The sequence below is a fragment of the Canis lupus genome, chromosome 26 (genome assembly GCF_048164855.1).
Source record: "Canis lupus baileyi chromosome 26, mCanLup2.hap1, whole genome shotgun sequence".
Taxonomy (NCBI): domain Eukaryota; kingdom Metazoa; phylum Chordata; class Mammalia; order Carnivora; family Canidae; genus Canis; species Canis lupus.
Window position 1 is genome coordinate 8474836 of NC_132863.1, and position 17831 is coordinate 8492666.

General features: G+C 37.4%; 1 protein-coding gene across 26 annotated transcripts in view; it reads left to right on the plus strand.

Annotated features, from left to right (window-relative positions):
- The window catches only part of KIF16B (kinesin family member 16B), a 315045-nt gene that overhangs the window by 55378 nt on the left and 241836 nt on the right, over positions 1-17831 (plus strand). For all 26 annotated transcript variants that reach the window (XR_012018188.1, XR_012018181.1, XR_012018183.1 and 23 more), the window contains exons 6-12: positions 180-289; positions 3111-3253; positions 4751-4919; positions 5100-5231; positions 6401-6576; positions 13060-13125; positions 16287-16346. Coding sequence is in view for 14 of the 26 variants with exons in the window: in XM_072799997.1 (XP_072656098.1) it covers positions 180-289; positions 3111-3253; positions 4751-4919; positions 5100-5231; positions 6401-6576; positions 13060-13125; positions 16287-16346 (856 nt within the window). In the remaining 12 variants the exon portion in view is untranslated. The remainder of the gene's footprint in view (positions 1-179; positions 290-3110; positions 3254-4750; positions 4920-5099; positions 5232-6400; positions 6577-13059; positions 13126-16286; positions 16347-17831) is intronic.

Consider the following 17831-nt stretch of genomic DNA (forward strand, 5'->3'; position numbering starts at 1 on the left):
ATAATAGTAGTACCTGCCTCTGGGCTATTGAAGGAATTAAATGAAGTAATCCACTTACCTGCTAAGCATAGTACCTGATAAATAGTTATCACACAAAAACATGTTGCTGCTGTTACTGTTTTGTTGTTATTCATGTCTGAAATCATCTTACTGAATTCAATCCTATTTAAAATTTTTAGCTACTTGGAAATTTATAATGAACGTGTGAGAGACCTACTTAGGCGGAAGTCATCCAAAACTTTCAATTTAAGAGTCCGAGAGCACCCAAAAGAAGGACCTTATGTTGAAGGTAAGAGTGAATATTTCACAGCTCTGTTCTTGGAAATTGGTGTTAAAAACAGTAGTTTCAGGGAAAAAATGTAAAATAATAGTGAGACGTAAACAGTTTATCTTGGGCATTTTATTATAGTAAAAATGACGTGCTGTCACTACAGGTGTCACTAGTATGAATTTATATTTCACTGGGCATCCACTGATTTTATGGGCTTGCCAATAGATTTCCTCTGGCTTTCAGAATAAGAACTCTTTGGAAATTTGTTTTCCAATGTTCTTAGGCAACATAAGTGACCCTACAAGGTGTCTCTTTAAATGATACTGCATCTTAGTGGTATATTTTTACTGATCTTAGTGGTAGCTTATGACCATAAGGAGATTCTAAGACCTCTCACCTTGTGAGAAGAACATTGACAGAGTTTCATGTGCTGTGGTCCTTAGCATTTGTGTTGTGATAACACTAGCTATGTCACAATCACTTGTGAGGAATGTCACAAGTAATGCTGGGTAAAGGACTGGCCCTTGCTAATTATTTATAAATAGGCTAGGTTTAAGGCTATCTTGATAATGAAGCTCCTCTCAGCTTACTCACGTAGGTAGCTAAGTTGTGGCTGGCTGTTGGAATCACACACGGAAATGTGCTTTCCTGTGGCTGTTGTCCTTCATCTCTGTCTTGTTGGAGGCAAGGCTGAGAACTGGTCCTGGGCTTAAAAACGTGTTCCTATTTTGGTTGTCTTTTTCACCTAGTGTTATCAGGTGGACTAACAGGACTCTGTGTATTTTATTAAATTTCCAATTGAAATTTCTCCTTTTATGCCCAAAGTAAATTGTATAATTATGTATTTGTTTTGTGGAGCGTGGAATAGCTATTATTGTTAATAGCTTTCAGGCTAACTGTGCCTTCATGCTTCCCTTTAATTGTCTTATCAGATGTTAAAGCATATTATAAAGCTGGTTTATGAAGAGACAGAATAATCGAACAGGGGAAACATCCGGAATCTGATGTAGATACTTATGGGGATTTAGTTTCTAATAAATCTGATATTCAAACATTGGAGGAATATTGGTTGTTAAGCTGTCTGGGAGGAAACAAAAAGAGTGAATTGGTAGCATAGCTCCATTTTTATACCAGGATAAATGGCAGATGGAACAAAGATTTTATTTTATTTTAATTTTTTAAAAAGATTTTATTTATTTGAGAGAGAGAGAGAACATGCACAAGCAGGGGAGGGGGCAGAGAGAGAGGGAGATGCAGACTCCCTGCTGAGCAGAGAGCCCAACAATGCAGGACTGGATCCCAGGATCCCAAGATCACACCTTGAGCCAAAGGCAGACGCTCAACCACTGAACCACCCAGGTGTCCCTGGAGGAGGGAAGTTTTTTTAAAATTACTTAAAACTCAGGAACCATGGAATGAAAGTGTTAAATTTGAAGTGGTAAAAAAATAAAATTTGGCAGAAACCCCATCAACAAAGGAAAAAGACAACTTATAAAGTAGGGAAAGTCTTTTCAATCCAAGTTTCAGACAGATGACTAGTTTCCCTCATATATAAAGAGATCATGTAACTCAGTAGGGACAGATTCAACAACCAAGTACAACAACCAAATACAACAACCAAGTAGAAAAACAAACACAGATGTGAATAGATTGCTCACAGAAATAGGAATGCGGATGGTTTTTAAATGGAGGAAAGATGCTCAGCCTCACTCATACTCAGAGAAAAGCAAAATAAAAAAGTCTTAAAAGATAACATTTATTACCTATCCCTGATAGATGTAAGCAAGCCTGATAAGACAGTGTTAAGACATTGGTAGTCTTATACATAGTAACTGCTGGGTATAAATTGCCTCTTAGGGAGGACAATTTTGCAATATCCATCAAAATTTCAAATGTGCTTTGATCTAGCACTTGGGCCTCTTAAGAATTTATTCTGGAGAAATATTCACAATATTTGAAAAGAGTATGTACAAGACTATTTATAGCAGTGTTACGTATATTTGGAACAAAATGTAAGCAAGCATCTATAGTCTCAACAGGAGACTGGCTAAATTGGTTATGGTCCCTGCATACAATTGAAGGCTCTACAGCCATAAACTTGAGTGAGGAATTACCTTCACTGATATTCTTTAGCATATTGTTACATAGAAAAAAGCAGGATGCAAAACAATGTTTATGGTATGCTGCCATGTTTGAAAGGGAAAATAAGATGGCTTTATATATATATATGTATTGGCTGCATCTGTATGGGTTATTTCTAGAAGGGTCTGGAGAAACTAATTCCATTGGGTTGCCTGACAGAGGGCAAGTGGGGAGTGGATCTTAGAATAGAGGTCGGGGGAGACCCCTTTACAGGAGACCCCTTTTCACAGTATACCTTTTGTAGCCTTCGATTTTAGAACATATAAATGTTCCTCAAAAATGAATAAGAAGTTTTTTTTAAAGGATTAGAAAAATGCTCTCTGGTTTTGCATGAAGCTAGTGATTACATTTCCTGTGCTAGGACTGATCCTCAGGTTGACGATAATAGCTAACACTTACCATAAATACCCTATGTGATAGGTGTGCATTATCAGAGGCGACTGAGGTTCAGTGAGGTTAAGTGACTTGCACATAACCATGTATGTCCACCAGTAAGCAGCAGACTGGGACTTGATCCCAGACAGCCCAGCCTTCAAATCCATGTTATAAACTATCAAACTGTAGGAACAAATAAGATCTTTAAATAAGTCAACAGATCTGTACAGTTTTGTGTTCTTTCATAGAGGTCAGTTTCTTCCTCTCTTTACTATAGATTACGGAGATTTTCTAACTCCTTCTTCCTTCCTCCGCCGCCCAGATTTATCCAAACATTTAGTACAGAATTATGGTGATGTAGAAGAACTTATGGATGCAGGAAATATCAATCGAACCACAGCAGCGACTGGGATGAATGACGTCAGTAGCAGGTCTCATGCCATCTTCACCATCAAGTTCACTCAGGTGAGGGCAGCTGTGGGGCCTGCTGGCTCCATCCCCAAGGTCTTTACTGATGATTAGCACCAGTTGAGGACTGATCATTGTTGAACCAGGAATGGCAGCAGGCAAAGGTGACTGCTTGTCATTTCCTTGTTAATTAGAGTTGAACATGCGCTGTGTGCAGAATTTCTCTGTGGTAACGGTCACAGTCATATGAGATGTCCAGGTGTGTACCCTTAAGAAATACTTAGCAGGCCTCAACCCTGTTCTAGACATTAAAAAAAAAGATCCAAAAACAACCACTTGCCTGTGCATAATTAAGCAAAAGTTTTCATTGTTGCGAGCTCTGTGGGAGATAATAGATTGCCAAGTCAGACCAGTGGGGGGCCAAGGTGAGTAACTCATTGTAGTTCATTATCGCTCCATGGCACTCACCCAAAAATGTTGATTAGGATTATGAGAATAATATTAAAGGGCAACCAGCGTTTTTAAGTACTGATGTAAGAACTCATTCTGATCAGGAGGTGGAGAGGATTTTGAAAATGTGTGGCAATCATTGAGGGTAAGTATTTTAAGACCTAGGCCAGTAGCACAGATGAATGCAAACATGTGCATACAGAGTGTCCTCTTGGGACTTAAATGTGTGTTAGGAGTTTGGGGATATCCTGGCCTATATTAACCATTGAACATACCAGATACAAAAAGATAGCATTTTATTAAGGAGGGGGATCACAGAGCAAAGAAAAATTTAAAAATTCTCAAAGGTCAATCAGAACAAATCCCAATAAATGCTCCACATCTTTACCTTTTGTTAGATTTTTGCTTTTTGATTTACTGTAGCCTATTGGATTTTCTCCTTTTTGGTTAATGTAGATTAGGGTGTGGCCATCCCTCCATCCCTACTTTCTAAGAAGCTTACATATCTACTATCAAAGTATGGTAATTTCTTTTTGACATTTTGGTTCAGACTGTTAAACAAAGGTTAAAGGCCTTCGTTGGGAAGGTAAAATTTTGGTAGAATTCAGAATCAAGGAATACATTATTTAAGGTTTTCAGTTTTTTATAATTCATGAAACAAGTTTTACTATTGAATAATGATCAGATTTCTTTTACATAAGTGTCTACATTTATCATCTTTTGGAGAGACCCTAGATGAGAACAAAACTAATTATTTGTTTACTTATATTTTCTTTGTGAATACCCGCAACGACTTGTGTCCTGTTCTACCACAGTCAAAATCAGTAAGCCTTTGTTGGGAACAACCAAGTGATTGGAGTAATGGTACAGTTCTTCAGAAAGTTTAAGAATCACATATGGTAGACTTCTGTTGTATTCAGTTTCATTTGGAAGTTTCTATAATCATTAAGGTGGCCAACGGGACAACAAAATTAAAAAAAGAAAAAACAACAAACCCTACCCTGAGCGATCATAGTGAGGAGTAGAAAATAATTAGGATCTGTATCACAGACAACATCAGGGCTCTGTACACCTCTTCAATTTTGCTTTTATGTTTTGCTACAGGCAAAATTTGATTCTGAAATGCCGTGTGAAACCGTGAGTAAGATCCACCTAGTTGATCTTGCTGGAAGTGAGCGCGCGGATGCTACGGGTGCCACGGGCGTTAGACTAAAGGAAGGAGGGAATATTAACAAATCCCTCGTGACTCTGGGAAATGTCATTTCTGCCTTAGGTGGGTTTCTGTGTGTTCCCCGCCACCTCCTACTCTTTACGATATTGTAGTAGCACGAAACAATTATGTTTAATGTTTGTGTTACAGACTGGGTTTATAGCCTCAAGGTTTTTAGAAGCCAAATTAGAGAAAAAAACTTCACTAGTTGTTTTGTTTTTGTTTTTCTTCCCTCCCGTGCAGCTGATTTATCTCAGGATGCGGCAAACCCTCTTGTGAAGAAGAAGCAAGTTTTTGTGCCTTACAGGGATTCTGTTTTGACTTGGTTGTTGAAAGATAGCCTTGGTGGGAACTCTAAAACCATCATGATCGCCAGTAAGAATTCCAAGTTCTTTTTCTCAGCATACAGTGTTTTATAGGAACTAACTATAGACCTGGAAGTTTAAAATGTCTCATTAGGAAATAATACCTTTTTTTAAATCTTAAAAAAATAATTTTTCTATCTTGGAGAAAATCACTGCGATCTCATCTACACTCTCATATTATTAACTCACTTTCCCGTTTCCTAGTTGGATAAACTTGTCATGTGTTGTGCAAGCTGGGATACATGCACAATGACTCCTACCCTTTCTTTGCACAAAGTACAGGACAGAAACTTTTCATTCCATGAACTCACAGGAGAAAATCATTGCAGGAACATAAAGTGAAAACAATCTACCTTTTGTTTTTCTGTTTTAAAACAGTATATGTGGAATTTAAAATGAGGAATTGAGAGGAAAAGTAACAATGCACATAAATAATGATAGCAGTACTCTACTATGTTGCTGCATTTTTACTAACTGGAAGAATGTAGCAGAGAAGAAAAATGTGCAGAGGGGAGAAATTCGCTTGGGGGAACTCAGAAACTTTTAACTTCACTTTCTCTTGCCCTTTCTCCCCTTTCCTTCCCATGTTTGCATCTCCCCTGCTCCCCAGACCTTGCATTAATGCTGGAGAAAAGGGATCTGTCCTGGGGTATGCACCCCAGATGCAATTATCTAGTTACCTGAGCCCTACAGGCTGTGGTGGTGGAAGGGGATGCCATTAACCAAAGCTTTAGGAGGAAAAGCATTCACTGACCTACTGACTCTTGAAAAAATGATCATGCTCTGGATTTTTATGGATGGTGGACTTTGCCAAAATTTTTAAAAGTATTTTAATTTCTATGTAATATTAAGAAGTACAGATAATCTTGAAATCTTCTTCGTGTGTCTTCAACAGAGAGACTCCTTAAAGTATGGTGGAGTATTCTCATATCTCTTTTGAGAGTTGGTTAGGTAGTTAGCTGATTCTAGACTTAAGAGGAGCAAAATGACATTTAATTTGGTATAGTGAGCACCTTTCCTATTAATCTTAGATAATTTTTAATATTCATTACTGTGGCAATGAATATTTAGTCTATCCAATGACCTGAGGTTAATCTTACTTTTAAATTACAAACCAACTTTGTGTTAAATGAAACACGGAGTGCTGGATAAATTATTTTTTGAATTCATTCTTCACAGCTATTTCACCTGCTGATGTCAATTATGGAGAAACCCTAAGTACTCTTCGCTATGCAAATAGAGCCAAAAACATCATCAACAAGCCTACTATTAATGAGGATGCCAACGTCAAACTCATCCGTGAGCTGCGTGCTGAAATAGCCAGACTCAAAACACTGCTTGCTCAAGGCAATCAGGTTGGGTTTTTCTGAGATTTATAGATAATTTTCTTTGAGTAATGACATCTATTTCTAGATCTTAATGAGACAATTATCTCACTCGTTGTATTGACTTGAGTAAATAAGTGCTAAGTAAAGCTTTGAATGAGTTAGCCAGTCTTTCCTTTACATTACCCTCCCATTGGCCTTTGCATTCATTATGTGCTCTGTGTGGAAGATTTTATCCACTAAACCTGAAATGATTAACTATCTAATAGTTATCAATTATGGATGGAAATTTAGCATGCAATAGGATTAGCGGCATAATCTCCATTAGTGGAAGGAAATTGAAGTGCTTGGAGTAATATTTAAGATTCTACCCATGCATTTTATGACTTGAAAGTGTATTTTAACAGAATGAAAGACCTGAAGACTTTTCTGAATCTATTTTGCATTGTCCATTACAGAGGTGGTTATGGTGATACAGTTGGCACATGTGGCATGCCTATGGCTGGCTGAGGTGATGTCCCTGAGACCTTGCTTGAATGTCAAAACGGTCTCACTTCAGGGTCTTTCAGGATTCTAGTGAAGGGGCTTTGTTCTTATGTTTTCTTCGCAGTAAACTTACCTGCATAGTGTACATACAGAGTTACATTTTGTGATGAACAGTGTGAATTAGATCCTGATAGGTTTTAGGTACTGTTGTGAAGAATGGCTACCCTTGAAAGAAAATCAGGGATAGCCTTTTTTAAATATTTGTCTTAGATTCAAGTTAGAAATAAACAAAGATATGTTTCTTCTCATTTTCTTAACCCATAATGGGTGTAAGTGTATCATTTAAAAAAATGCTTTTCTTTAAATGTAGTGTGCTCTCGCTAGAGTAGCTTTTCATCTAGGAATATAGGCCCTTGAAGTCCTTGGCATACCATAAGTGGTTTGATCATGAAACTGTCAGTGGAATGAAAACCTCCCTGAGGTTCCTGTATTCTGAAATACACCTGACAGTTCTTTCCTGTAAGATGGTAGACATTAGTTGAATAGGAATTGTTCATTGCACTTAGAAGTGTCTCCATGTATATTTTACATTTTGATGTGGACCTTTCCTATGTGTGAAAGGAAGTTGCCAGAATGAATGTTCTAGCTGTGTGTGATGTTGTCAGCCTCCTCTAACTTATGACATGAATCACAATAGCCATTTTAATTTGTACACCATGTTCTTGGGATCTTTTTTTCAGTGTTAGTAAAATGTTACTTATTTGAGGTGAACGTTTAAGGGTGATATGATAGCATCACCCAGACTTTACATGTGAAGAAAGTATTTGGAAAATTCTTGGTCCAAGTTGTTGTACCTAATGATTTACTAAGTTATGGAAATTAAGGAAAAGAAAATCAGCCTTTTAAAATTAAACTGAGGAAATCCTTGAAGGGAGCCTTATCGTATAGACAGAAAACTTTATTAAAACTTGTACATATTCTATCTGAATAATGTCTTCAGAGGTATTGTGTGTGCCAATTGCCTTTTATCTTTTTTCATGACCAAAGGCCATGCTGTAATTAAAGGAATATTTTTGTTGCTGTAGTTTTGAGGGTAAGGATAGAAAAGATAGTTAAGTCTATTTTAGAATCATTGAAGATAAAATCCTTTGATAAACTTAATACATTATATAATAAAATAGGAGTACCAAGTTAAAATAATTTATCATAGTATGAAACTATAAATTGTCAAACAATACAGGCTTATCCTAAATTAATTAAATTTGTGATGCTCAGTAAAATAAGCAGGTGTTCTTAAATGCCCGTTAAAAATCTCTGTATATATATATATTTTTTTTTTGATAACGTTGCTCTATTCCTACAGTATTCCAAGTGCTACCATGGTTCATTGAGAATGTCATTCAATCAAAGTTCCATTATTTGCTTAAGGACAGTTAAATAAAAATCAACTACTCCTTTTAATAAGGTTATGTATTTATTTACCAGGGAAGAATGTCAAGTGCATCAGAGTTTCAAAAGCACAATGTAAAAATACAACTCAAGAATTTAACATGTATTTGCTTCTCCTACTACATAGAGATATACAGATGTATGTGTAGCAGTTTGCATATATATATGTGTGTGTGTGTGTGTGTATGAACTCTTTATTGAAGGATTGTATATGTACAGGAAAATTACATATTGTAAGTTATACAGATCAGTGAATTTTCACAAGGTGAATCCATCCATCTAACCTGCACTGACATGAAGGAACAGACATTACCAGCACCCTGGAAGACCCTCTTGATGTTCCTTTTCAGACATTACCTGCCATTTCCTTCAAGAGGAACCATCACTCTGACTTCTGAGGGCACAGATTAGGTTTTCGTGTTGCTTATTTTTGTTCTTTATATAAATGGAATCATGTAGTCTATATTCTTTCAACTTCATTTCTTTCAGTGTCGTGTTTGTGAGATTGATCCATGTTGTTGCATATTGTAGATCCATTCATTCTCACTGCTGTACCATATTCTACCTTATACATAGGTCCCTGCTCATTTAGCCATTCTCATTTTGATGGGAATTTGGGGAGTTTCCTTTTTGGAGCTATTAGGCTGCTGTTGACTCTCTTCTACATGTCTTTTAGTGAACATACTAGTTTCATACCTAAATGTGGAGTTGGTGGTCAGAAGGTGTACATAGGCTCAGTTTTAGTAAATACTGCCAAACAATTTTTTTAAGGAGTCTCCACCAATTTATTTTCTACCACCAGTATATGAAAGTGCCAGTTCTAGTGCTGCAGGTCCCCATCCACACGAAGGGAATTGTCCACTTTTCCTTGTAATCATCTGATGGGTGCGTAGTTGTGCTATAGAAGGGTTGTAATTTGCACTTCTCAGATGAGTAATGAAGTCAAGCATTTTGATAGCTTGTCTTTTCAGATGTTCTCTTTTGTTATATTTAAAGCATATTTTCAGACTTCTGCTTTGACTCTGGCCGAGGGAATGTCTGTGAACTCCTTTTCTCTTGAATGTATCCAGAGATGAGAAAATTAAACAACACAGACATGAAATAAGCCAGAAAAGTCAGGAAGCCAAGAAAGTAGAATGAATTTCTCATTTGTGTGGTTGGAGTCATGGAGAAACTTTAAATGATAGATAGATAATAGAAATATCTTCATGTGCAGACTTTTAAGATAGATAAATCTCTGAGAGGGTCACAGAGTAAGATTGTTACGTGATGTTTGTCTAAGACTGAGCACTGGCCTACTAGGTAATTCAAAGGGGAAGGAAGGTAGTACAAAACAGCATTATGTTGCTTTTATATTTTATGTATATTATATATACCTAAAAACACTTTATTACAGCAGAGTACAGTTCATAATTAAAATGAAACATGCTGTCAGCTTTTATAAAAGAAAAAAAAAAACAACAAAAACACTATAGGAAATAGCAGGAGACAGAGCCAAACATATTTGCCACAGGGAACCATAACTCTTCTCATTTCATGAGCGCTCGCATAGACCAAGGTAAGGAAGGACATAGCATGTTTTCATGACACCTTGAAAATTTGCTCTGATCAGTACAAATTTGGAAAAAAAGATTGCCAACTTGTGCACTTTATTATGAAAAGAGCTTCTATTAAGAAGGTAAGATAAAAGGGCTCTAAAAAAAGATAGATGAACCTGGGTAGCAAGTTGGTTAAGCTTCTGCCTTCGGCTCAGGTCTTGATCCTGGGGTCCTGGGATCCTCAGTAAGGAACCTGCTTCTTCCTCTCCCTCTACTCTTACCTTGGCTAGGGCTTGAGCATGCGTGCACTCTCTTTCTTTCTCTCAAATAAACAAATAAAATCTTAAAAAAATAAGAATAAGGTCACAAGCTGGCAGAAAAGTAAACAATATGAGCAGAGTTCACAGAACAAAGTTCCTAGTCTATGAAAATATGCTTAATGTCCCTTAAAATACAGTAACTACAAATACTAAGAAGAGTGAAATGAATATATATATACATATATATATATATATATATATATATATATATATATGAAAATAGATATATCCACAGTCATTAAGTGTGTATTTTGCTGCATGTAAATTATACCTGAAAATTCTTAGAAAACTGATTGGATGGGCAAAGATTACAATGCCTGATTGCAGAGTATATTGGCAAGGGCAGGAGGCAGCAGGTGCTTGTACTTGTTGTTAGTGGAATTGATACTACTACAGTTTTGGCGTAGTGTATTTGGTTTTAACACATGAACTTCATCTGAGTATTATTTAATCCTTGAACAGTTTTCTTCTAATTGGACACCCTGCAAAGAGTAATTTAATTGAAAATGATTTAGTTTTACCAAATATTTCTTTTAAAAGGACTTAGGTAGGTTTTCCAAAGGTGTAGTGGTTATGATAGCCTCATGCATGTGTTCAGTCTGATTATCTTCTGAGTAATTGATGTGGTAGGAGTGTTTTGAGCATAGATGAAAGATCCCAATAGAGGAGTCTGTAAAATTAGTCATGTTATAAAGGGGTTACTGATTGTTTTGAAAATTGTCAAGCATATATAAACAATGCAATTCATAATAATGCCTGCCACTTGCATTTCTTCAGTGGCAAGTATTTATTGAGTACCATCTGTGTGCAAGACAACATGCTAGGTGCCACAATAATGTGTTGTAGTAATGTGTTAGCAGAACTCCTTTTCCTTCATGAAGGATGAATTTCCTTCATTAATGATTAACTTATTGGCTTTATTCTCTGTAATTTGGATAAAAGTGGGATGCAGCTTTATAACTAGGCAACATCTCTAATGATAAAGATGACCCCTAATAGGAGAATTGTGTCTGGATTAGGATGAACTGTATATAGACTATAAATGCATGTAGGAAGCCATAGCTTTGGATTTCCCTGAGTGCAGGGACTCTTAACTGAGTGTGTCTCTTGTGGACTGTGGAGGGCATGCCTGTACAAGAGATGTTGCCTTCTGTTGGGTGTAGGACTTTTAAGCCAAGGTGAGCCCCCTACATGTGTGAATCTCAGCCCTTCATGCCAAACACAATAGCTCCTGACAGCTGTGAGGACTGTTGAAGAGAGTTTAGGAGGACCTTGCTGTCCAGTTGTTAGCTCTGCTGTCTTGCCAGGGGACAGAAGCCGAGGGTGGTCCATGGTAGTCTTGTTAGCCTGCATGTTTAACTGAGCTTAAGATGATCACCTTGTGGGCTGTTGCATTCATTTGAATAGCAATTGAAAAGTAAATAATAATGAAAAAAATGCTATAATCTCTAAGGAGGACAACTTGGCAATTAAAAAAAATCATACATATAAAATGATCACAAATTCCCTTTGAGGAATTTATTGGTACAGCTGTGTATGTGGTAGGCAACTGCTGGTAAAACAGAAGATTAGAAAAAACCTGCATTTCCATTAATAGGAAAGTACAGACATAAATTATGGAATATCCATAGAGGGGAATGGAATTGTTGAAAAATAATGAAGTGAATTTATTTGTACTGAATTTTCTACGAGATATATTGAGTGAACATGGCACTATTCAGAATAGTATTTGTGCTGTTTGTTTAAAAGACAACAAAAATATGCTTGCATATGACCAGAATAACTGCAGGTTTACATAGCATATTGGGTTAAGAGTGGTTGCCTGTGGATGGGGAGGGATAAAGACTCTCTCTCTTTTTTGAGTATAGTTGACACACAAGGCTACATTAGTTTCAGGTGTACAACATAGTGATTCAACATCTCTACATACTATGCTCACCACAACAAGTATAGCTACAGTCTGTCGCCATACAAGGCTATTACAGAATCATTGACTGTATAATCTGTACCTTTCCTATGACCCCTTTTTTTTTTTGTTTTAGATGACATCCTAGGGAGTACTCTGCCCCTACCTCTCAGATTATGAATTCCAAATACATAGAGAGCCCCTGTGTGCCCCACCTGGCTCCCTTTGCCTCTCCTGTCTCTATTTGCCTTGTCCCATTTCTAACCTGATTTTAGTGTTTATCATTCTTTTGTCAATCTTTATACTTTTGCAACATGGATAAAAAAAATGGGTATGTAGATTGTGGTATAGCCATACCTACATGGAGTATAATCCAGCAGTGAAAATAAATAAGTTTCATTTGCATGTAATCAATATGTGTAAATCTCAGAAGCCTGTGGTTGAGCAATGCTTATGCTTCTTTTTGAATTTTTACAATGTGCATATTCAAAACAGATAAATCCTTGAGGATTTAGGTTGTGTTTGGTTTTGGCAAAATGTCAGTATGTTATGTGTTTGTCTTTTTCTTTCCCTTAGGTGATTTGTGTTGCAAATGTAGGTTTGCTAGGATGCCATAGTTCTGAATATTATAAGTACTCCATTGATTAAAGACTTAATGATTATTGACACTTTTTAGGGGGTGTGGGACAATACTTTTTACCTTTGCTTAATAGTTTATTTGGCAATTTTGGATAATTTATTAATCATGGTCAATTCCTTCCTTTTGATACTGCTTTTTACTAATTGCTGTTCTCTTTTATGGCTTAAATCGTAGATTGCCCTCTTAGACTCCCCCACAGCCTTAAGTATGGAGGAGAAACTTCAGCAGAATGAAGCAAGAGTAAGTGATACCTTGACTTTCTATTTTTTAAATCCTAACTTTTGCTGTTATTTTAAGTGCATGCTTTTTAGTACTTGCTGTTTGAAACTCATTTTTCTTTCCTCATTTCACCTAACCCTCCCTCTTTGTCCCATCCCATTTTTAAAGAACCACAATAGGGGTGCCTGGGTGGTTTAGTCAGTTAAGTCTCTGACTTCAGCTCAGGTGATGATCTCAGGGTCCTAGGATTGAGCCTTGCTGTCTGGGTTCCCTGCTCAGCTCTCTGCCCCTACCCCTGATTGCTCACTCTCTCTCTTTCTCAAGTAAGTTGTCTTTATGTATCTCATAATGTTCTCTATGACTTATTAAATGAGATTTGTCTGGTACATGATGGTTAACTGCAACTGAAATTCATGTGTAGGCAGTGCTGATGATGCAGTGAGGCTGCTGAGTTCCTCAGAACAGATGAGAACCCTGGGTTGGGGGAGGCCACGTTCAGCATTCATGAGACGGTGGTTCCCAGCTTAATAGTAGCTGAAGCATGACCACCGTTTAGTTTTTTGTCATCCTTTTACTTTGTTTCCAGTGGGAAATGTGGTACTTGGAGAGTCTGAATACTTCAGGTGGCTGCCAAGTTTCCCTTAAGCTAGTGAGAGTCAAGGCAGAAGAATGAGTGGTAGTGAGTGACTGGCAGAGAAAGGAGCCCTGGAGATGTGACCTGATGTCAGTGCTGGTGTGCAGGCACTTTCTGAAACCCAGTTTCATGGCTGACCTGGTTCTATACGATTTTTGTTTTGAAAAAATAGTCCTCTGTGGAAAGAAAAACAGGCGTTGAGAACATTTTTAGGGTTGAATTTTGTTCACTGTGCTGAATGGTTAAAACAGATTGAGAAAGAAAATTGGATTCTGTTGGTAAGGTCTTCAAGAATACACAATATTGAAAATATAAATTGGATTGTAGTTAGGAACGTGTTGACACTTCCCTAGATAATTATGTTGATGAATTTGCTGATAATAGCATTAGTAAAAACATTAGTTTCTTAATCCCTATTTTTCTCATGAAATTTTATATTTTAGTACTTCAAATTCTAATTTTGAGTGCTTTGAAATGTCCGGATATAGTCTTAAATTGTTTTTTACTAATAGTTTTTAGGAATACCTAGCAATTTAATAAAAACCAATAAACATTTTAATTTGAAAGCATTACACATGCTGTGACAGAAATGACTACCTATCTTGTTCATAACAATTTGTAAGTTTTAATCTAGCTTTTTGCTGACCTTTTCAGTCGTTTGCTATCAGCTTGGCTATAAATCTTGTCACCTGATCATTTGTTAGAGGTGGTATCACATGTTTGTTTTATAAATGAAGATTATTTGCTTTAAATTCAATAGTAAAACCAATTCAAGGCATACTTAACGATTTGTTTAAAGCTAGAATTATTTGATTGATTGGAAAAGGATTGATCGGCTTGTCGTTTCTTCATGGAACACATACCTGTTGGTGAAATGCAGAAGGATTTACTGTTGAATGCTGTATTTCTCAGATAAATTGCCAGTGAGAATCTGTTAACTGATTATTTTCATAAATTGGTAAATTCAATACACCAATCTTATCTTTTCCTGTAGGGAGAGAAGGCATAAGACTACTCCCTCTCTGAAAGCATTTCCAAAACAATCCCTGAGAGCCATGTGGCTTTAATTGCTATCATTAGAGGCTGAGGTTGGCATCACTCAGGGGATGAAAGAGCAGAGTATATGTGCAGTTCTAGGCAGCAAAGGCAGTCTTTGCAAACCATTAAAAACCCGGAAAAAGCAAGGCTAGAGAGGGTCAGTCCTGTGTCTTTTATTTATTTATTTTTAACCAAGAAGAAAAATGGCTTTTGACTTTACTAACTAGTAAAAATGAGGAGTGTGATTTTAGCTCAGTCCAGTCATGTTTGGGGTAAATGGAGTAAAATGAGTGACCGCTGAATGGTTGGTACAGGTGGGTTAGATATGTCTTGGTTTTCCTCTTGGGTAAACTGTCACTCTGGTGTCTCCACCTCTTGTCAGTCACACAGGCTTTCAGTCAGGAAGGTTTCTGCCATGGATGCCTTTTCTAGTTACCATACTCAATGCATGTGGACAGTGTTCTCCTCTTGGAAGAGAGAGTGCCAGCAGGTGTGTTCGGGCACACACTTTGGGCTGGCTAAGTCAGCTAACCTCTCAGTAGGAAGAGCAGTGTGGAGGGGAATCTGAATGGGAGTGGGGAGCTGACACAAGTGCTAAATTAGAGGAGGAGAGGGGCTTTGAAAGGACGAGTGTCGTGTGTCTAATCATGTCACCCCCATCACTCTGTTTTAGCTTCAGGGATACTCCTTTCACAGGATATATTCTTTTTTTCTTTTTTCTTTTTTTACTGTTTTTTCCTACTTCTTGGTCAGGTACTAGATCAGCATATCACTGAAGTACTTACGAGAATTACTTACTAGGACCATTGAAAAAGTTTTATGGAATTGGAAGAATATTTTCACTGAATCTAAGAAGCTATTTCCACCTGTGCTGTGTTCAACATTTGGGGATATTTTCTCCCTTAAATAACAGTAGACTGGAAAGAAGCTGATTTTTATCAAAGGATTTTTGCTTCTACTAAAAGAGTTAATTAAAGAGCTATCTTTTTTTTTTTTTTAAAAGAATGAGATTTATAATTAGCTAAAACAGATTAGCTCTTAAAGAAATTAGCTGAGAAAGCAGATTATCTCTTAAAGAAAACTGCAGCATCCAAGGTGATTTAATCATCACATCTAATTAGAAGGAAACAGAAATCACTGTTTTTTAGGACTTAAAGTATAATCAGGAAAAATTAACCCATTTAATGCTGCCCTGTGATTCTTAAACTTGTCATTTTTGGTTAATATCCAAAGAAGCAGCTTTTATTTAAGTATACCATGAAAAGAGTGTTATAAAACTCTAGGTACCTTGATGAATTTTTCCCTATTCTTTCCTCTGCCTTAGTGTGGGTCATAGGATGAGATCCGCTTGTTTGATTTATCTTTGGTGTTGGTTCTTTCAGAGATTGAAATTGCTATATAATTAAATATATTGTGCATCCTCTATAAGCTATAAGAGTTAGGACACTTTCTGGAAGAAAACCATAGTAATTTTCTTATGGAGCAATCACATGTGTATTTTTCCTTTTAGGTTCAAGAATTGACCAAGGAATGGACAAATAAGTGGAATGAAACCCAAAATATCTTGAAAGTAAGGACTGTAATAAGGGGCCATAATCTTACTATCTTGGCTTGAATAGGTAAAACTTTTTTTCTTTCTCCCTCAAATATGGCTATTACGTGTTTTGCTTAAGGTAAGATCAGTGACTTTTGGGGAATTGGGGTTCTGGTTTGATTTTGAAGAAACGGAAATAAAACTATGAGACGTCGAAGCTCTGTGTGTTTTAGCAAGTAGAGGGGATGCTGATACTTAAGGTATCTGTTTCTACTTGTTGGGGTTTTTCCATTTGTGACTCAGCCCATATTAAACTCACCTTAATGTTCAAGGGCATCCACTTTGCCTTCCTGCTTTTGTGAAATCCAGCATAAAAACAGTATGTTAAATGAGAGAAAAAAAAAATATGTCCCATGGCAATACTGTAGAGTGCGCTGTATAACATGGCTAGGTCTCAGAAATTTTTGGACTAGAATTTTGATCTGTTCTCTCAAGGGCTTGGTAGATGTGGTCTGCCTGTTTGGGGAGGGTCTTTGTGAAAGGATATCACCAGTGGCCTCCAGTTTTCATCCTCAGAATGCTTCAAAATACACGTTTCTTCATGTTCCCAGTTTTTGCTGAGTTGCAGAAAAGCTGAGTCATCTGTTGAGGGTCAGCTGTGGCAGGCGTGAAGTTCAGACCTGAGTATAAGCTTTGATAGCGTCTGACTTCACTCATGTGAGAAGGTGATTCAGAGACTGCTGAATCCTGGGCTTGTGTTTGAGGCCTCTTTAGACAAAACTTCCCCGAAGGAGTGACGTCCCCTCTACCACTGGGAGACTGGATAAAGTTTAGCTGCGTGTCTTGGCAGAACCCTACCTTGGATCCCCTGTACATGAAAACGGGGCAGCCACTTAACTGTGTTATGGGGGCAAGCTCTTGAAGGCCTAATTAGCCAGTTTTGTGTCTCACAGCACTGAGAGGGGTCAGCAGCATATTGTATAAAGTTCTCCAGGTGCCATTTAGGTGGCTTGGCCTGCTCTGGGGCTGCACGAGACTGTTCTCATAAGGGGGAGGTTGCGCTGTGCTTTGCAGCCTGGGTGGGTTATAAGGGTCTGAGACATGATATTTCCGGTTACAGGAAGCACTGCCCTAAATGACTGTGTCTGAGTCCTGACGTTCTTGTCTACCCTCCTGGTTCTGATGCTAGTGTTAATATTATCTTGAGGTATCTCCTCAGTATTTCCTGTGTTGAGAGATTTTTGTGCAGGAAATGGAGCCAGGACTTCACTTGCATGTCAGGGGAGTTGGATGTGGAATAAACACCTTCACCCCCCAGACATGGGTAGTTTTCATCCTGTAGCAGACTCAGCTCTCAGAGGTAGTGCCACCACCTCTGTCTGTGAAGCTCACATTGTTTGACCTTTCATGGCACAATATATGCTTTCCTCAGTAAATGTACAAAGAGAGAGGATGGAAATCTGTTCCATATAAGGAAGAGAGAAACCAAATAGTAAGCTCTAAAAATTAGTGCATATAGTG